We start from the raw sequence: 21,068 nt of genomic DNA, 5'->3' as shown, positions 1-21,068 counted from the left end.
GACTGGATAAATGTGGGTCACGTAAGAGCATCCAAACATCAGAGGCCAGGTGGAAAGAACGTGAATCTCACAAAATCTATGGATTAAAACCACCTTGACTGGTTTTGAGTAGACGACTACAGGATAGCTTCCTTGCTCTTTCCTATGATTTTTTTCTCTTTTCTCTCAGCCTCTGACATTCTTTAAAATGCATTGCCTGCAGAGTTCAAAGCCAGGTGAAGACAGATCAGGAAAACAGAACTCATGGGCCCACATGTGGGACACTGTGCCCTGGAGGATGCTTCCTTCCTCACCTCTCCTGCCTGCAGCTCCTCCTTCCCTCACACCTCCCAGCCCCTGAGTAGATTTCTATTAGGAAGCCAAGGGGGTGGGGAGCACAGAAGTTAAAGTGAATTGTCTATTAAGTGAAAAGCTTTTTCCATATACTCAGAGCCTAGGTGTGGAGGCTCTGGGGAACCTGGGATGGGTGGATGGCCTCAGGTCCCTGGGGAGTGGAAGATGGAGGGAAAGAGTTTGGAGACACAATCTTGAACCCTGGAACATGGGACTACTCCTGCCCTTCTACCAATCCCCAGAATTTGGGGATGTATCCAGACAAGGGTCAGCCTGGAAGCATGGGGTTCGCTGTCCCCTCTCATCTACAGTGTAGTTCTCAAGATCTGCATGTATGCATGTGTGCATGTGTGTGTGCATGTATGGTCGCTTCTCCTGTCCCCTCCTCTAACACCTGCCTTTCTGAGTCCCTAGCCCCCCGTCATTCAGCAACTTTCCTTTTGGATGGCGGCAGGAGGTGGGCGGGCAGCTCATTGGGCAGCTCATGCCCCTCCAGCTTGACTTTGATGAGGTGGTTGGCCAGCGCGAACTCCTCGTCATCCAACATGCCATCCTTGTCAATGTCAGCCAGCTTCCAGATCTTGCCCAGCACACTGTTGGGCAGCTTGGAGCGCACCATCTCCTTCTTGGCATTAGCGCCTGTGATCTTGCCGTCCACTGGAGACAGCGTGTAGAAGATCTCGTCGTACATGGGCTTGTCCCTGGCCACTACCCACTCAGCATCATCAATGCCCTCCCCAGCTCCCTCCCCATAGCCGTGCCCGAAGGGGCCATGCAGGGTGCCCTCAAACGCTCCACCCTTCACCATCTGGATGGGCTGCTGTATCTCCTCCTGACGCACCAGCACCATGAGCTGGGCAATGTCATGGGCCAGCATGTCATCCACCACCTCCAGCAGCTTGCTCTTCAGTGGCTGGAACTTGCTAAAGTCCTGGGCCTGCAGCTGGTCCTGGGAAGATGGAGAGAAGAAAAGGTGCAAACAGAATACAATGGAAAGTTCGTTTGTCAGGGAGGGCACTTTCTATAATGCTGGAATGTTCACAGCTGGCTCTTTTCTCCAATGAAAGGAGTTTGGTCTAGAAGCTAAGCTGATCTACATCACAAAATCATCAAAGGTATGAGAGGGGAGGAGGAAAAGGCCTGCTGGGCTGATGATGGAGTTTTTCAGGAGGGAGCAGAACACGGGCTGGGGAAGAAAGAGAATTTTAACAAATACTGGTTTGCTCTATTTATTTTAATCCCCTTTAATATTATTTCAGAGAGTAAATAGTTAAATTTCTCTTTAGGTTACTTTTGCCTATTGAAAGGTGTTTCTTGACGCTGTCCCCCTCTGAGACTGAGCTGTGTGGGTCTCCATGTCACACTGAGTGCTTTCACTAAATTACCTCGTTCAGTCCCCCACTGCCCTTCTGGGGTAGGCACATCGCATTCCGAGTGGATGGAAAAGCTCCCCTCCTGTCTTCACAGGACCACCCATACCACACCATAAAAGAAATATGCTCTACTTCACAGGTCTGTGCAATATTGAAAGGTCCTGAGTCTAGAGTACCCAACATCTCGACCTCTAGAGGTTGACAAGGTGAGAGCTGTCCACTCCTGTCCTTGCTCTGGCCACAGTGTCTCAGGATGCTGGGAAAAGGCCAGTGCACAGGGATAAGCACATTGAGGTCACTGCAGAAAAATCCAGAGAACACACACTGCTATATTTGAAGAGCAAGTGTTAGCCTGGATACTTCCCACCTCCCTTCTAGTGCAGCGCTAAGCAGGAGGCTGTGGGGGCTGAGGTGGAGTGGAGGGCAGGACAGACAGTGGCTTTTCTCCAGCTGAGGGCACAACTCATTTCCCCCTCCTCTAATCCTCCTGTCTCTCCTAGCCTTTTCCCTTCTAAGTGCATTTGGTGGGCTCCCATGTGAGGGTCCCAACATCTCCCAGGGGGGCATGGCAGGGACTCCCATCACCCAACACATCCACCCACACAGGACAGCTGCTGACACTACTGACTCAGCGTACCTAATTACAGAGCAGAGCAGAGCACGGGCAAGCAAACGAGAAGATGGAAATCCTTCATGTTGCGAAAGGATTCCTCATGTGAAACAAGGGGTTGTATGGTCCCTTTCAAATGTCATCTTCCCAAATGTTTGCTTACAGGTCATTAAATTCTTAACAGAAGGAGAAATGAAGAGCTGAAGCGTGCCAAGCCACGGCTGATTGAGAAACCCAAATTATATTAAAGCAATTTTGAAATGACTGACTGCCTTATGGCAGGCTGAAGGAATATGAATGAATGGGGACATGGATAAATGCATACTTAGAATGTGTATTTTAAAAAAATTTTATTTTACTAGATAGAAAACTAAACATGCCTCTTCAGCACTATAGTGATGTTCTGAAAACTGTACTCTTAAACTGAGAAACTGGTTCCCACTCCAAAGATCAAAACAGCAAGAGCAACATCATTGCTACTACTTCTGTAGCTACTATTTTTTGGTTTTCTAGTCCTCTAATTTAAAAACAAATTATTTAAAAATAACCATATAATCACAGAAGTTGCAAAAATTCTATAGAGGGTAGGTCCTTCGTGCTCACTGCCCAGCTTCCACCACTGGCGATTGCTACTGTGTATTCAGGTAGGGCATAGTCTGCACCCTGCTCTGTGCCAAGGGCCTTGCAAATATTATTTTATTCATGCTCACAACACCTATATAAGTGCTTTGGTAGCCTCAGTTTACAGATGAGGAGACAGAGGCTCAGAGAGAATCTAGTCAGTCTGGTGTGGTGGTTTCTTGCTTGGACTCTGGAGATAGCTCCTGGCTTTTCTACTTGCAGCCTATTGGATGCTATATGTGAAAAACACTGAGACCTCAGTTTCCTCATCTGTAAAGGAAGATGAAAATGCCCTCCTCCAAGGACTGCTTTGAGGAAAACTGTGAGAAACCATGTGTGATTGTCCCTGGCCAAAGACAGCGGCCTGGAGTATGCTCCAAAGATGGTGAGCTTCTATGTGAACTTCTGCCTCTCTGTGGCTTATGTCCCAAACCACTCCTAAGGGGGGCTCAGAGGTAAATGTAAGCACTTAAGGGTCTGGAGGACCTTGGTCAGGGGACCTGTCCCATTCCTCAGGAGATAGTGGGGATGTCAAGCTTGTGGTAGCTGTGACTAGGGAAGGCAATAAACTGGAAGTATACACCCCAACTACCATTTAACACTCCCCTGGGGCACTGGGCTCGTGTTTCTCCCCAGACCCAGATATGGCACCTGTTGGGCCAGGGTCAGTCCAGCAGGGAGGACACATCTAGGGCCACCTCCCTGCCTTCTGATTCTGGGTTGAGTTTCCCCTTGGGGGCTGCAAACATGGCCTCCTCCATACTCAGGCTGCCAGCTCTGTGACACTGTCCCTTGTCCCAGAGCCCCAGACCCTAATTACCTGCATCCTCTTCAGTTTGGGAAAGTCCCCAGGTGAGATCTGGTGCTCCCGCTCGATGCGGCCATAAATCTCAGCCAGGTTATTCACCAGCTCCTTCTTCCTGTTGTCCTTCCCGAACACCGAGGGCATCTCCTTCTTCAGAGAGCTGATGATGTAGGCGTGGACCTGCCAAACAGGGCCAGAGAGAAACCTTCCCATCGCGACCTTTGGCTATTCCTTCCTCTCGGGCTTGCTCTCACCCCATCTCCTCCCGTAAGTCCCTCCCCTCCTCCTCCTGCTCCTCCTTCTGAAGTCATTTCTATCTCCACCCTCTCGTTTGCATGTCGTCTGCAGAGTTGGGCTGTTCTCTGTCACGTGGGCAAGGTGAGGTTGTGGGGAAGCTAATGTCAAGGCAGTAACAGGGATGGTTAATGCTGGTGCTGCTGCTGCTCCTCAAGACAGTACCACCAGCTTATGTTGGCTGAGCCCTTCTTAAGGTGCCAGGCACTGTGGTGAGGGCTTTGACATTCTTTACTCCACTTTATACTCCAATGATGCCTTCATTTTACAGATACAGAAAGTGGCACAGACAGACTAAAGGCCTGCTGGGGTGGGGACCACACAGGTAGTAAACAGTGGAGTCAGGCCCCAGTCTGGACACCTGACCCCAGAGCCTGTACATGTAACCACTATACCATTCTTCCCCCAGGTGCCAGAGGTGGCGGCTGACACTTGTGACATGGTGGTCACTGGACATTCTCACTTGGACAGGCAGTAGCCCCATGGTTGGAAGCAGCAACCCTCAGCTCTTGCAGCTGACCCTGCCTCTGCTGCCACCTCCCCAGGAGGAAGCCTCACCTTGGCCAGCCTGGCTCTCTTGATGAGGTCGTTGAGCTTGCGCAGGGCAGCATTTCGGGGTAGACTCTGGATGTCCCTGAATAGGTCCTGCTCCTCGGCCTCAAAGAGCTTCCGGTTGTCAGGGATGAGGAGTGGGTGGGACCAGAAGGAGCCGATGTAGACCCGGATCACCTCTGGGGTGTTCACGATCTTGCCCAGCGACCACATGAGGGCCCCGTACACGCGCATCAGCTGCTGCGTCTCAATCTGGTCGGCTTTGTTCAGCACCACCCGCATCTTGTCCTCGTGGTTCTTGAGGGCCTTAATGACTTCCGAGAACTCATCAGAGATGTCCAGCTTGTGGGCATCGAAGAGCAGAATGATGCGGTCCACCCGCTCAGCAAACCACTCCAGGACAGCTGCAAAGTCATACCCTGCCAGCAGAGGGACAGTCAAGGGAGGGACTTTTAGGCTTTTGGGGCAAGGCAGTCAGTTGCAGTAGAAATAACATGCTTGGGAGTCAGGTCTGAGTTCATACCTGGATCCTCCACATTTTAACGGTTTGGCCTTGAGCAAGTTACTCAGTGTTTCTTAGTGTTTTTTTCATCTAAGAAAATGGCCGTAATAGTAATAATACTTAATTAATAGAAATATGAGGATTAAATACACTCAGAGCCCAGCACTTAGTAGATGCTCAGTAAATGCTAGTTGTTATTATTAACATCATCATTCCCATAAAGCACAGCCACTATCCAACTTCCCATCTTTGCTTATTGTATTTAGCAACCAGGGGCCCTGCTAGAAAAGAAAGTATGGACACTTCATTTGATATAAAGACTCGGAAATTTTTTCCAAGGCCTAAAAACCATGAAATCATAAAACATAAGATGGTTCAGAGCAAGCCCAGCACTGCGCTAGAAGAAATCTGTGGTTCTTGTTATAAAAACACACAACTTGTTCTCACTCATGCTCATGAGCTCACTTCTTTCCTTACTCATCAGCTGCGGCACAGAATTCTCAACTTCTAAAACCACAAGGGCTTTCTTCCTTAGGTTGTGACTGGACCTAGGAGGGAGACTAGAGACCAGGCAAGGTCATTAGACAACTGCCTGTGACTGAGTCAGAAGCTCTGACTGTCTGTAACAGTACCCTCAATTTGAGCCTGAATCTGAATCCCCTGCAATGTTTGTCTAAACTCAGGTGGCTGGACCCCATGCCCAGAGTTTCTGATCCAGTAGGCCTGGGTTGGAGCATTCCCAAGAGATGCAGACGCTCCTGGTCCAAGGACTACACTTTGAGAACCACTGGTCCGTAACAACAATAGTAGCATTAGCCACTTGTGAGCAGCTCTCACAAGGTGCCCAGCACTGACCTAAGTCTTTATAATCATGAAGTCCTTTAAACTTCACAAGGACCTTATGAGATACATACTAATATTAACCCCATTTTTCAGATGAGTAACCAGAGAGGTCAAGAGGTAAAATAACTAGTCTGAGGTCCCTGCTGGTAAGTGGTGGGGCTGAGATTCTAATCCAGGAAGGTGGCCCCAGAGTCAGTAATATTAACCACTACACTGTCCTGGCTGTCACTTCAGACTACACTACAGGCTTAGATGGGGTGGAGGATGAAGGTGGATGGGGCCAGGGGAGACGGGTTTTAAATGCATTTCTCCATGTGGCCTTTTTTGAGTATCCAGAGGGGTACATACTGAGGGTATGTTAAAGAATTATCACGGGGGTGGGAGGGGCTTAGCATGGACAGGAAAACTTGCCACCTAAAGCCAGCCGCAGGGGCCTGGGTTCACTGCACAGCTGCAAGTGGCAGCAGCATCCGAACTTGGATGCCACCCTGGCCCATAGGCCCAGCCAGCTCCTCCACAGAGCCCAGGAGGCCTGAGCACTCCAACTCCAGGAGGGCCTGCACTCTGCACCTGTGCTCCTCCCCTGCCAGGGAGGGCTCCAGCCTATTTTGTTTTCCCTTCAGCACAGCCACGGCAGGACTGCCCTCACCTCCCAAAGGCAGTCCCTCAGACCTGTGGGCAAAGGGACTAGAGGGCTCAGAAAATCAGGACAACCTAGCCCTCCTGTCCCAACCCCATCCCTGGAAACAGGTCAGGGCTTCACTGCTCTGGTGACTGGAGCCAGTGAGCCCAGCCCATCCCTCCACAGCAGGTGGGAAGGGCAGAAGGGCTCCAGGCCTCTGGCCTTTTGCTAATACCTCTTCCCCAATCCAGCCCGACATGGATATTAGCCACGGCAGTGCAGGCCTTGGGGAGAGGCCGCTGGGAACAGCATGCTGCTGCTGCCCCCACCTGCCCAGCAAATTCCAGCCCTCAGTGGCACACACAGTGCACCCACTCAACGGTGCAGCCACTCACAACTGGCTAAGGCAGCCAGAGCAGCTGGTGCTGGGCCATTTCCTGACAAGGAAATGGTTTACAGAGGGTGAGAGATGGGCCCCAGGCCATGTAGTAGTAGGGGTCAGAGCCAGGACCAGGATCGGTCTCCAGCCCCAAGCCCAACACTGCAGCAGTCCTCCATGGGACTGGGGAAAGCAAAGATGCAGAGAAGTTGCAGAGAAGAGGCTCAGCCCTCCAACCTCGCTCCAGCTCCTGATGACATCAACGAGGTAAGAGGAATCTGTGTCTGCAAAAGGGGGGCGGAAATCCCTGCAACCTGAGAGCCCCCAGCTCTGGGCAGGGTGGGGGAGTGGCAGCAACTTGTCCAGAATGGGACAGCCTTCCTCCTATTCCTCCCCCCACCAGCTGGGTCAGGGGCCCCTCGGTGGTCTTGTAGCACTCATGCATACACCTGTTCCACTGCTCAGCCCACTGAAATCATCCCCCACCACTGCCCCACACCGGGAGCTAGGCAGGGCAGGGGCAGCTCCTGGTCCTCTGTTTCCCCTGTTCCCAGCCTTGTGTCCAGCACACAGCAGGTGCTCTATCTGTATCTGCTGAATGGAACCGAAATGGGAGCCCTGTCCTGCATTTCACATCAGGGAGACAGTGGACAGGTCATCTCTGGGCCTATTTCCTGGTCTCTAAGTTGGAACCCACCAGTGACTCAGTCACTGAGTTGTAAGGATCAAATCAAATAAGAGGACACAGATGAAACTGTTTGGCTGTGACCTTGGCTGTTGTTATTGCCCCTCCCCCTTTATAAAGAGCTCCTTCTAAGCACCAGTTTCCATGAGAAGGGATGTGCTTTCAAGGGGTCACCAGAGGAGCACTGGCTCAGGCCAGACCACCTCTAGTTTCTGCTCAGTCATTAACTTGCTGTGTGTCCTTGGCCAAGCAGCCTCCCCTCTCCAGTCCTCGGTCTCTTTGCTTGTCAAACCAGGGCGTTGGGCTGGGTGATCACTGAGCTTCCTTTCTTGGTTCACAAATGGGAGTACAGCAGGATGGATGGAGATTACACACAAGGAAGCTTTTGCAGGCACAGTGAGAAAAGAAGGCTGGAGGCCGCTGTCTTAAACATTTCGGTGATGCCTATGTGAAGTCTGCTCCTGCCTGAGGACAGGCAGATGGCTTCTGGGAACCCTTTCTTTGATTTTATAAGCACAGAATCCTCCTGGTTATCCTCCTACTTCTGCAAATTCTGCATGCTCTGGCAAGCTGCTACCAAATAACAAACTGAGTAATGCCAGGAGCTTTCTCCCCAGGTGTGGCTGTGAAGACCATGAGAATCAAGCAATGACTCTATAGCACTCCTCTGAAGCTCAACCTCCCTATTCCTAGCTAATTCAAAGCTGATGTAACCTCTAGGATGGATATTTGATTATTTCTGCGGACTGGATTATGTGCATCTCCAGGAATGGGGACATCTCAAAGGCATAGACTGGACCCACTAAGGAAAACGGCATAAGATTAGCTCTCCCCTTTATTTGCTGCATGGTCTTGGGCAAGTCTGAACCTTAATTTTCTCAGCTTTAAAATGGGGATTACAATGACGATTGAATGAAGCGGCCAGTAGAATCACAGCAACAAGATCCAGCAGCAGAGGGAGGGCTGGTCGCACTGTGGCGCTTCTGCCCTGACATCTGGGGTGAACGACAGGCCCCCTCCCCCTCCCTGGTCCCAGGAACAGCTCTGAGACCCACGATAGCAGCTCTTGACCACCCGAGAGAGCTCGAAGAATCATGAAATGTGGACTAGTGGGTGAGGGGAGATTCAAGCCCTAAGAGACAGAGTAAAGAAGCTGTCCTTCTGGAATTTCTTCTAGCAAGTCTGCCGGCTCTAAGGGATCTGGTTGGCAGGCTCCAGGCCCGGAAACTGGGCAGCCTGCAGTGATTTGTGGCTCCCCCCAGCCCTAGGCTCCAGAAGTTTGGAAAACAAATAGTTCTAAGTAATGCCAGGCAGGAGGAAATCAATGAGACAAACACAATAAGCAAAGCAACTCCTTAATCACCCACCAGCTTCCTTCACGGTCTGAAATGCAGTTTGAAGGCACTAACATGCCGTTTGTATTTCCAGCCACACGACCTCACTGCATCCTCATAACTCTCCATCTGCCAGGAGGTGAACAGAGCACACACATCTTACAGGGGAGGAGCAGGACACAGGGGGTGGAGGGGCTGCTGGAGCTCACACGGCCACTGGGTGGAGGCAAACTCAGGCCCAGAACCCCGATCCTGGGCTGGCTGTCCCCATTGTCCTCTCAGCTCACAGCCGAGCGGAGTGTGAACCTGGAGCTCAGAGGACTCAGCCCTCAAACCAGGCACTTACCTGCAGTGGGTGCAGTACCTAAAAAGTCCTCTCTCTTCCCCAAAAATCTCTGTCAAGATTTAAAGACAGTTCAGTAAAAAAGAAATAAAAAGGCATCAATTTCCACAATGTGGGAAGAGTTCGGCTGACAGTGAGGAACAAATGTCACATTAGATGTCTCCCGGAAGCAACCATCACAAGTGGCCCGAGCAGGTGGTCACAAGCCTCCTGGAGCGTGTCAGCACTTGGCTGCTCTACCTGGGCATGTGAGTGCCCACAGGGGCATGTGGCCTAGCTCCAGGGAGGGGGCCAGGGGACGCACTAGGGATGTGAGGCTGTGAGGGTCAAGCCTAGACCCTCCAAGGTCTGAGCCCCGAAGACCCCCAGAGGAAACCTGTAGATGAGGGCGTTGTCCACAGTTCTAGCCCTGCCCTCTTCCTGGGCAGGTGATGATACTGTGCTTAGAAGCCACTGGCCCATGGGAGACCAGAGTTCCCATTTCCACCATGTGACCTGGACAAGCGTTCACCTGCTGTGGCCCTGCTGGGCTCCCCTGTATGTAAGGAGTCCATTGGGAGGAGCTTGCGGCTGTGCAGTCTGTGCTGAGGGTATAAAGGCCCAGGTCTTGCCTTTCTAGGGTGGGGCCTGTGGGGATTTCTAGCTGACAAGCAGCCGGGAATCGTGGTTCCTGAGCGCGAAGACGCCCAGGCTTCTTCCGGAGCCTCCCACCCTCTGCTGCATCCTTGCTTTTTCCCAGAAGCAGGCCCGGGACCAGGCACATCCTGTCACTTCAGAAACTGCCTCCCTGCCTGCCTCTCCTGCCACCCAGAGACACGTGCTGGCTTGGGAGCTCCAGGACTCAGCTTCTCCCCAAGACACCCCACCCCCAGCCCCTGCAGGCCCGGGCACAGGGGCCACATCCTGAGCAAGGACCATACTTTGCCAGGCAGAATGGGGCAGTCCCCTGTGGCCCATTGGTGCCCGTGTGCTGACTTGATCACGCTGCCCCTTTCTTCTGGTGAGGCACAGCCCTGTGCCAGGCATGAGGCTCAGTGAGCGGAACGTGAGCTGAATTCCCGGCTCTGTATGCCCCTCAGCCAGGTGCCCTTGCACCAGATCTGGTCTGCAGGACTAGCCACCAGGGCCCTGGCCTGCCTGGGGCTGGCTGGAGGAAGGGGAGAAGGGCTAAATCTGCTCTGTGGCCAAACCCAGAGCTCTGAGAGTGCTGGAAAGAAACCATGGCAAAGCAGTTTGGTGCTGTGCATGTGCTTGTTGGGGGCTGGAGGTGTGCATATGCGTGTGTGGGGTGGGGGATGTGGGTATACAAGGGTACTTCACAAAGTTTGTGAAAAAATAGAATTAAAGGATAGTATGAATTTTTCTATAAACTTTTTCAAGTCCTCTCCTCTGTGGGTGTGTGTGGAGGGAGGTGTGCGGGGGCAGGGTCTGTGCGTCTAAGTATCAGCTGCAGCTGGGCTTGTGGGGAAGCCAATTGTGAGGAAGGACGGGAAGGACTCTGCACACTGGAAACTTTCCTCATTTGGAGTCTCACTGATAACTGAGGGTGTCTGGTGCCCTCCTCCCAGCTTCTCTGGTCTCAGAGTGTGAGGCCGGCACTGCCCCAGGATGCCAACACAGTGCGAGCAGCCCAGCTCCTGGTGCTTGTTTTTATTGCAGGCTGCTTCTGCCAGCAGCTGCATTTACACTCTCGACTCAGGAGGGCAGAGAAGAAACTGGCCTGAGTAGCCACTCGAGGGGCCATTGCCTCTCCGAGAAGTGGGTGGGACCTGGTGCTTAGTGAATGTGAAGAGGGAGGAGACAGGAAGCACAGGCAAGAGCACCAAGCACCCAATGTGTTCAGGGCAGCCACTGAGGTCCACAGAGGAACAGTGGAAAAACAGAAGAATGGAATGGGATAGAAGCTGAGGAAGGCAGGAGTTCCTGTGAGCAGGGCTGCCACATACGGCTGCACAGGCTGAGCACTGCACAACCACAAGGGAGACCCTCACATAGGTTAACCCGGGGCTGTGTAATGGGCAGCCCCGGCTGGCAGGGAAGGAGAGAAGGAAGCTCACCATGGTCTGACCCAGACCCAGAGCTGAGGTCTGTGTTTCCATTACGGTCTGTGGACTTCACAAGAACGCTATGTGATGCATATCATCTCTTGTTACACATGGGGACACTAAAAATGTGACCTGCTGAGACCCGTAGAGGTTCTAAGGCCAGGCCCTTGCCCAGTGCCCTTGGAAGCCCCAGAGGCTGGAGTCCTCGCTGGACCGACCTGTCAGGCTGCACTGGCCTTACAGGGGCACATGCACCCCCCTCCCCACCCCCCAGCCAGCCTTCCTTGAAGAGACATGGGCTGTCTCTTTGAAATCTAAATCCCCTTTAGGCCTAACTCAGCATGAGGCCAGATGAAAAACTCAGGGGTGGGTGGGACTGGTTAGGAGCGCAGGGGTGTTTAGGGAACAAACAGAAGCAAGACAGAGAACGACCCAAGCTGCCCTCTGCAGGAAGGGAGTCAGGGGCTTACAGCGGGCATGTAGGCCAGCAGGAGAAAAGGTGAGACCCCCTCTTCCCAGGCATGAGTTCAGCTTCAGACCAAGTCCCCCTCAGCGCAACCACACAGCCCAGTTAGGCAGCTAGAGGACCCAGTCTCTCCAGGCTGCCTTCACTGGGGACGATGTCCCAGAGCTCATATGCCACCAATGACACAAACTGTGAACACAGTTTCCCACATCCCCTCCTGACTCAGCGGCTTCCTCTTCTTCCCAAATCTCACCTCCTAAGTGAAAAGGTAGGGGGGAGGGGAGCTGGGGGCGAGGTTTTCCCCGTTCAGGATTTTCAGCCTCTCCCTTCCCTGACCTGCGCCAAGATGAGGCTTCCCTTAAGGACAGCCTGGGGTTAACTTGGCCCTCAAGCAGGCTGCTGACCAGGAAGGCATCTCTGCTGTCTTCCGTCTCTACCCCGGCCAGGGCTGGCTTTGCCACTCACACACATACACAGTGTATCCCCAGCGAGCCAAGCCTGGTCCTGCCACCCCACACCTGCCCTCATTGGGAGACAGCTGCTCTCTTCAGAGAGGAGGTCAAGGCGGCTTGCAGGAGCGCTGGGCAGAGCCCAGCTCTGGCACTAGAGGCCTCCACCTGGGCCAGGGGCCTGCACACTCGGCCTCATCCGTGCACAGCTATGGGACCACGTGCCTGTCACCCCGGGAGGCCGTGGACTCTCCTTGCAGGGCCTGGCGGTGAGCAGGTGCTGACCTGGGCAGGCTATGCTGTTGGGGTAAGGGCTTTCTGGTCCCCCCCTACGGGAGCACAGACATGGGCAGGACAGACCTGTGTCTGCCCCAGCCAGGGCCACAGGGCCACAGAGCCCCGGGGGCCAAGAAGCATGCTGCCGGGAAGCAGACAGTCACCTAAGGTCAACTCGGGCGAGTGTTCCAGCTGCTTCCCAGAGAATCCTGCCCGTCCAAAGCCATCTCTTCCCGGAGGCTGACTTGAGTGCTGACTTGGCTCCAGGTCCAGCAACCAGCTCCAATGCTGGGGTGGGTGCAACTTTATTTGATTTTCTTGCCACAGATACAACACATGGCACAGAAAGGGGAGGGAGTCTACCCAGGGCACACAGCAAATTGTCACAGGAGGGGCTGAGGGTGGGAGCCAGGAGCAGTTGTTTTTAGCTTTTTATAGCATCAGTCTAGCATTTTAGAGCTAGGAAAAAACCAATGATGATGAAGAGGAAAATAATCTATCACACCTCATGTTTACTGGATGCTTGCTGTGTGCCAGGCAGGAGGCTTTTTACCTCTATTATTTCTTTTAATCCTCAGTCTTATAAGATGGATAGTACTATTTCTCTCCATTTTGCAGATGAAGCAATTGAAGTAAAGGAACCTGTCCCGGGTTGCTCTGCTATGACGTGGCAGAGGCAGGCCTAGACCCCTGCCAGTCTGGCTCCAGAGCTCTAGCTCCTAACCACCATGCTAGGTGACTGCCCTTAATGAGCAATTGCCTCCGTCTGCCAGGAGTGAGCCATTTTCAGAGTGCTTTCTCATACCAACTCCCTCCTCTCACGACCCACAGCACATTGCCGTCCTCTGCCATCCTCGGCCACAGCACCCTCCTGTTGAGCTGAAGTTCTCCAGATGCATTTGCTCCTGGGGGGCTGAGGCTACAGGAATATGTGGAGCAAGCCAGGGTCTCGCCCATGAAGGTGCCTCTTGGAGAATGAATAAACCCGATGAGGTAAGGCAGATATTGGTGTCTCCACTTCACAGATGAGAAGACTGAGGCCGGCTATCTCCTCAGCTACAGTGGACCCAAGCGAAGAGACAGCAAGGTTCTGGCTGCATCTCTTCAGGTGTGGAAGAGAGAGGACATACAGAACACACATGGCCCTTCCAGGTGGCTCGCTTACCTCGGCTGATCCTCTGCTTCTCCCCAGAGAGGATCCCTGGCGTGTCAATGACGCTGATGCTCTCCAGCACGGGGTTGGGCAGCTGGGCGCACACAAACCTGCACAGGCCAGAGGAAGCCAGTGAGCCGCTCACCCCCCTTCCCTAGCTCAGCCCCATGACTTCTACCTCTTGTCTCGCTCCTGGGTGAGCCGCAGCTGCATGGTGCTCAGTCCTGGGCTGGGGTTGACAGCTGACCCAGGGGCAGAAGAACCCCAGTTCTCTTGTCTCTGCCCGTGCCTTGTCTTGGAGTGCCCTGCACCTGCATGTGACCAAAGCCTTGGTCTGATTCTTGTGGCCCCAAGACCTTAGTTGGTCCTTGGTCACCTACTTTCCTGCCTTGAGTGACTACACTTAGCTTGACTCGCTTGGAACCTGAGCTGCTTTCGATAGCCAGCGAGAAGACCCTTGCCTCCTCTTCATAATGGTTACCTAGGGACGGGAGCAGGAGGAGCTTCGAGGATCTGCCCCAAACCATCACTGCACACAGAGTCAGAGTGCGGGGATCCCCCTTCTAATTCAATCCTCATTTGCAAAGTCACTGTACTTCTCCATATGTGTCCTCATTTGTAAATGGGGTGTCATTCAACAAAGTTACTGAAATTCTACACCATGCAAGACAGTATGCTGGGTGCCGTAGGGCAGAGGATCAGAAGCCTGGCTGCTTCAAAGGCAGATTCCCAGACAAGGCCAGAGTTAGAGCCCCAGCAGTGCACCTCAGGGTCTGTGCTTTAAGGAAGCTCCCGGGGTGATCCTGAGACAGCCACAGTTCATGCTTGTAAACCCCTGCTGCTGGGGACACCAAATGTCCAGACCTTGATCTCTGCCCTAAAGGAGTACAGCCTGGTGGAAGAGAGGGGCCTTATACACAGGCAACCACAATACAAGGTGCAATGGGATCAGCACCCCGAGGGAAGTCAGATGAAAGGGTTGGAAGATCTAAGGCAGAGAGATGGCTACCAGGGAGGGCTTCCTAGAGGAGGAGGCCCAGGAACTGGCCTTGAAAGATGGGTCACACCACCAGGGAATGTTTATTTGGGTACCTAAAGACCAAACATCCCTATTAGAGTAACAGTCAAGCCTTATTCAAGAGGAGAAGGAAGAGTGGGAGCTGACAAGGGACGTGAAATAGGATTGCTCGGCAGCACAGAGATAGAAACCGAAAATCTGTAGCGCAGCGTCCCTGTGCAGGCTGCAGTAAAGCTGGAGGTATACGGAAGAGCACTCTTCCCTCCACAACACCCCATTCCCAGTTGTCCTTCCAAGGGAGTCCCTAGCTGACCCCAAGGCAATCTAAACACCCATCAGCTCAGCTGTTGTGTGCTCCTGCAGAAAAGTCACAAAAGCTTGCAATGCCATCGATCTTCTGGTCATAGGGGTCCTGCATTAAACTACTTTTCATTTTTCTCCCCAGTTTTCTCTGCCTGGAATGCCTTTCTTTAAAAAAAAAAAAACACACTCTGGTGTCATTTCACTCATCATTTAATGCCCCTGTCAAATGCCCACTTTTGCACACAGGCCTCAGCAGCCCTGCTGCTCCTCCTGCCTGTGTTATCACTGGCTCTCTGCACGCCTGCGGGCGCGGCACTGGATGCAGCCTGACGTCCGCCCACAGAGCTGAGCCAAGGCTGACCGGGCCCAGCGCCTGTTGAAATAAAACATGAATTCTATCCCCAGATGCAAGGCACCTGGCAAGAAGACAAGGGAAACAGCCCTTACCATGGCCACATGTCTGCCTGTCCAGGCCAGACACCAAACAGGACACTCTGGAAATACAGGGCCTCGGCCAAGCCAGCTTCATCAGGATACACATCTTATTTATTGAAATCATGGACTCAAAGAGAGATTCCAGACCTCTTAATGCTGTCATTTTATTCGAGAGTGCTTTAAAAAGTTCATAAAAAATTCATATTATCTTTCAATTTTATTTTTCCAAGAACTTTTTAAAGTACACTCATATGTGCATGTTATTTTTTCCATAACACCTTCATATAATTTTCTTTATAAATTAATTTTTGTAAAAGAAATGCAGTTGGTTAAAAAAAAAAAAAAAGGTCCAGCAAGGCATAAAATAAAATGGAAAGGGATCCCTTCTTCCCTCCATCTTTCTTTCCCCTCCATTTCACCCCTAAATGGAACTGTAAACAATTACAAGTAAACCACATTATATATTTTTTCTTTCTTTCTCAGATTTTCTTTCTACAACATTTGCAGGAAGAGATTAGGGCACAGAGAATTTGCAATTTGCATTTTATCATTTTATAGATGAGGATAATAATACTCAAAGAGGTTAAGTGTCTTTACTCAGAGTAAACCACCCTCAGCCCCACCTCCCATACACCTGCTGGCTTCAGTGCGTTTAACAATGGAGTTAGCAAGACTTGCTGGGTTTGGTTAATGACAGAAAGGCTCTCAGGAATTCACTGAGCAAATAATTGCAATTGCATAAATGCCGTTACCATAATAAGCTATATGCTATTACACATAATACAATATACTATTATCATTACAAGCACAATTATCCCAAAATGGGGTTACCCACTAAACCTGTACTCCACTCTTCCGGTGATCCCAATTACCTCTTGTATACCCCAGGTTTTCTCTCCTCTCACCTGAGATCCGGTTCCTCATCTCTCCCTTCAGACAGCAGGATGCTCCTCAGCTGATTCAAAGTCACAACAAACTCAACAGGTCCAAAATTCAATTGGCCACCCCCTCCCTCAGATGTCCCTGCCTCCATCTACCTCTGACTCATTCTTCTTGCTAGGCTTATCCCTGCCCCCATCTGTTTCTGCATTTCAACATCTTGGGCGCCTGGGTCCTCTTCCCTCAGCTCCAGGTATTAGAGACTCTCCTGGACGCCAGGACACTTGTCCCAATGCACCTAACACCACTACCACCTTGTTTTTTTCATACTGAGTTCACAGTTTCGTTCCCTACATATGCCAGGCCAAACTCCTGAGGCCTCGCCACCTGCCAGGCCAATTTCCTGACTCTTCCGTGTGAGCTTTTCTGCATCACTGCTTTGGGAGCACACCCGCCCACTTGCAATTCCATCATTTATTCACACGGTCCCCTCCCCGTCCCTGTCTTGGAGTGTTATTGACTCCATGTCACTACAAGAAAAGTCAGAGACAAATTCATAGTTTCATAAAAAATATTACTCAGGATAAGAGATGTTGAGAATCCCCTGGGCGGTGATCCTCAACTTCTTCAAGTAAAAAATGGCAACAGCGGGTGCCCATTACTATCACTGAATAATCAGGGAATCAAAGGGAAAAATATGTGATAATAATACTACGATAACCTAACACTTCTTGTTTGGTTACTACGTGCCAGACGCTAAGTACTTTCTGTCCATTATCTCACTTATTTCTATTTCAACTCCTTGAAAGAAGATATTACTATTATTCTATCTTATTGACAGGAAAGTTAGATACAAAGAAGTTTGGTAACTTGTTGAAGATCCACAGTCCTAGCCAGGATTTGAACTTAGGTCTATCTGAAGCCAAAGCCCACATTTTAAAACTGTACTCTAAATCCCTCCAATTAGAAAAAGTAGTTTTAAAATTATTAAGTGCAATGCACATGTAAAATTGGATTTATATGTGTGACAAGTACAATCAGGGAGTCACCTGCATTCTAGTTAAGCAGAATCACAACATGAAGGCCCAGATTCGATTGCCAAGCATTCCCTAGAGCTTCCTCCACTCGGGCTGTCAGGACGACTTTGGTATCTGCAGGCCTGAACTTGACCCAGAAGAGGGGTAGTGACCTGTCCAAGGTTACACAGTTTAGTAGGAGAGTCAGTGCTCAAACCGAGGGCTTCCCCCTTAGGTCCAGGGTTCTTTCCACCAAGTAAAAACAATGTCCAGGAAAAGGAAAGAATCTTCCTCTGCCTCCTTCCAGTTAGATGCAAGTCCCAGCCATGGTACAGGCAAATACTGGGAACTATATGGAGGATCCCTGTTAGCTTTTATTAGGGAGAAGTGCAGCGTAGGGGAATGTGACTAAGTCATCATTGTACCCTTCCCTACTCCTTGGTCAGGCGGAATCAGCCCAGCGTTTGCAGCTCCCACCTTCCACAATGGCGACTGACTCAGTTACATTCCCAGTGAGCAAGGGACAATGAGAGACTCTAGGTATGGAAAAGACACCACACCTCCCAGGACCTTGCTGCTGTCCTTTCACTTCCCATACTCCAGGAAGAAGTGAAGAGAACACCGGAGGCACTGTGTCCCCTCCTCCACACTCACCTGTTTAAGAAGGCGTTGCCAAAGGCGTTGAGTTTCCGGAAGGGTTTCTTAGGATCCACCACCAGTGCATTCCCGGGGATGATCCCCTCCATGTCTCCCTGCATCACTGCAATGAAGGAGTCCGTGGTTGGCTCAGGCCCAATCCTCATGCCTGGGAAATCCTGTTCCAGCAGGTACCTGGCAGAAGGGAGCACAGGCATAATGCAGGGATTCTGCCCATAGGTCAGCACTGCATGTCTACTATAAGGCAGGCAATATGTGAGTCAGAGCAGAGGGGCAGGTGCAGAGCAGTGCGATCTCACGGCCAGACCACAAATCCAAAGAACTCTGCCAAGGAGGTAGAAGTTCAGCCAAACTTAAAATAACGTATCAGTTTTCAGTCCTTATCATTTCCCTCCCCGAACCAGTTGTGGGTAAAAAGCAAGGTTTGGGCTCAGAAATAAAGATTGTAACTGATTCCTACATAGAGTACTGCAGACTTCCTAGCTGAAGGTAACCTCCTGAAGTACCTGCACATAGGCGTAGTTAGAAATAGACCATCCATAGACTCTGCTGGCTTTTCATTATTTATCTGGTTAGTTATTCAATATATAACAGGTCATACAAGATACAACATAAAAACGGTGTAAAGGGTACACTATGAAAGGTGGATCTTCATCCCACTCTAGACTTTTGGTCCCTCTCTCTAGTATCTGTACTTTGTATCCTGTGTTTTTCTAGAAATGTTCCATGCACACATGTGCTATGTATTATGTGTTCATGCATATTTACATATATATATAATCTTATTTTTTAAGCACAGAAGTAGTATTGCATGCCTTTCTTTCTTTTTCTCTTCTTCTCTCTTTCTTCCTATCACTATCCATTTAATTCAAACTTTCAGGGAAGAGACTGTATTCAAAAATGCTTTGTATAGTAGCTGGCACAAAACAGATATTTAATAAATTAGTTCTTCCCCTTTTGTTCTTGGGTATCAGGCAAATTTCATTACAAATGTAATAGTATATGGTGGGATTCCTGGATGGAGATTTTAATTGTACTTTTAGAAAAATAGGTGTTAAATCTTTTACCTGTTCTACCTAGAGAGGTGTCAAAAAGTTACCTTTTATTTGCTGATGCTTTCCTAGTGCACCAACACTCCCCCACACACACCCTGCCCCCAATGTGTGCACACTCTGTAACCACAAAGGAAGCCGTGCTGTGCATCAGCAGAAATTTACAGATCCTGTGATAATTACGTGGGCAATAACAACACACACATTTCTTTTTATGCTTGGGAGATAGCAGCACAGATCTACTTTATTCCTCTTAATGACAATATAGAATTCCATTATATAGATTACTACAAGCCACTTTCAATGAAAATTTTATGGCTAACTTTAACAATTTCCATTGCCTAGATGGAAGGAAATTGGTGGAAGGTGAATTTATACATTATTCCAATCAGAAAGGTAAAGAAGAGGGTTCATTTATTTTTATGGGATGGTTTTCAGCATGTCCTCTTCCTGCCCCTTAGTGTGGTCCAGGAGGGCACGGGAGGTCCAAGACCTGGTCCCAGTCACTCACTGTGGGAACTCAGGCAGTCCTCTTCCCCTCTCTGGATCTCACTGTCTATTCCATTTAGGAGACTGGACAATGCACTTTCTAGTGTACCTTCTGTTCTAAAGTCTATGTTCCCTGATCCACTACATGAGGGATCCATTTCTGGATGGTGCCCCACGTGTGGTCACTCACACCCACACCCCACCCCTTGATGAAGGGCACCCCAGAGAGGGCAGGGGGAATGGCTGTGGCCCAAAGCAGCCTTCTTTGCTCTTCTCCAGGCCTGGGCAGTGAGAGCCCAAGGTCATCTCCCCCTCTCCACGGCCCCCTTTAAAGGCCAAGAGCAAGGGCACATGGTAGCCAGAAAATGAAGAGAACAGCCTCTGTGGACAACCAAGGCCATTAGGAGCTCAGAACAGCCTTGAGCTCAAACAGCATGAGGCCAGACTGAAGGAAGGAGCGCACAACTGCCTTGGCTGGGGACTGGCCAGAGGAGAGCTCCAGGGGCATCTTCCAAGAGCGTGATGGACAGGGGCTAAGCGATGCTGCCCAAAAAACACAGACCCATGGGGTGAGTCTCCACGAATGCTGAAAACCTCCCACCCGATTAAAACCTCCTGGGTCCATATTCACGCTCAGAGGGAAGAAATGAGGAGCCCTGAGGAGAAGAGACGCCAAGTCAGAGACTGTTAGGTTGGGAAGTAAAACCTGGACATGTCCTGATCTGCGGTCCTCAGCTCTGGCTGCCCATAGGAGCCACTTGTGGAGCATTAGTGGTTCTGACCCCTCGGGTCAGGGTGGGACCTGGCAACTGCTAGTCTTTAGAGCTGCGCAGTTCATTCCCATGTGCAGCCAGGGTTGAGAACCTGCTCTGGACCAAGCTTTCACTTTCCTGATGATAACCACTGACATTCAATAGCATTTCCACGTACAGACATGAAGCAAAGCACCACGACAGCACTATCTCCTTCAGTCCTCACAGCAGCCCTATGGTAGGTGCTGAGGAAACTGAGGCTCAGAAGGGTTACGTGGCTTTCTCAAACTTAAACAGCTAGTAGCTGGGCTCGAACCCAATCCCATATCACCGAATCCTTTGCTCTTCAACTGTCTTCTACCCTGAGGAAACCACTGCTGAGAGTGAGCTGGTCTAGGCCCCATGGGCAGTCAGGGCAGAGCTGTGACCAGAGCCCACGTCTCCAGGAGCTCCCTCCCATCCATGCCTCCCCAGGGTGAGCCACAGCAGCAGTCCTGCTCTGCACAACAGGGTGATGATCAGGGAGGCTCACTGAGGTTCACTGACACCGCACGTGTGCCCTGGGAAAGCATCTGAGCTGTTATTTACTCCGCGGCTCCATGGTGGTTTAAGTTGGGGTGCTATGGGCTCCCTCCCCAAGAAGCCTACAGAAGGTCTGTGGCAGCCTTGGAGGAAGCTGTTGATCTGCTCAGAGCCCCGAGCACTGCTGCCTGGGAGGCCACCCCTGCCACACAGGGCACGGGAAGGGTTTAGGCTGCCTTGGGAAGCCCCTCATCCCTTCC

At 51.0% G+C, this 21,068-nt stretch overlaps 1 protein-coding gene across 1 annotated transcript in view; it reads right to left on the bottom strand.

Annotated features, from left to right (window-relative positions):
• Positions 1 to 754: 754 nt before the first annotated feature.
• The window catches only part of EHD3 (EH domain containing 3), a 29,784-nt gene continuing 9,470 nt past the window's right edge, over positions 755 to 21,068 (bottom strand). Inside the window, exons 2-6 of the mRNA XM_063078745.1 lie at positions 17,991 to 18,167; positions 13,698 to 13,795; positions 4,595 to 5,007; positions 3,758 to 3,922; positions 755 to 1,282 (exon numbers count right to left, since the gene is read on the bottom strand). Coding sequence (XP_062934815.1) covers positions 755 to 1,282; positions 3,758 to 3,922; positions 4,595 to 5,007; positions 13,698 to 13,795; positions 17,991 to 18,167 — 1,381 coding nt within the window. The remainder of the gene's footprint in view (positions 1,283 to 3,757; positions 3,923 to 4,594; positions 5,008 to 13,697; positions 13,796 to 17,990; positions 18,168 to 21,068) is intronic.

The sequence above is a fragment of the Cynocephalus volans genome, chromosome 14 (genome assembly GCF_027409185.1).
Source record: "Cynocephalus volans isolate mCynVol1 chromosome 14, mCynVol1.pri, whole genome shotgun sequence".
Lineage (NCBI taxonomy): Eukaryota > Metazoa > Chordata > Mammalia > Dermoptera > Cynocephalidae > Cynocephalus > Cynocephalus volans.
The sequence above is the reverse complement of the archived record's forward strand: the minus strand, read 5'-3'. Positions and strand labels throughout refer to the sequence as shown.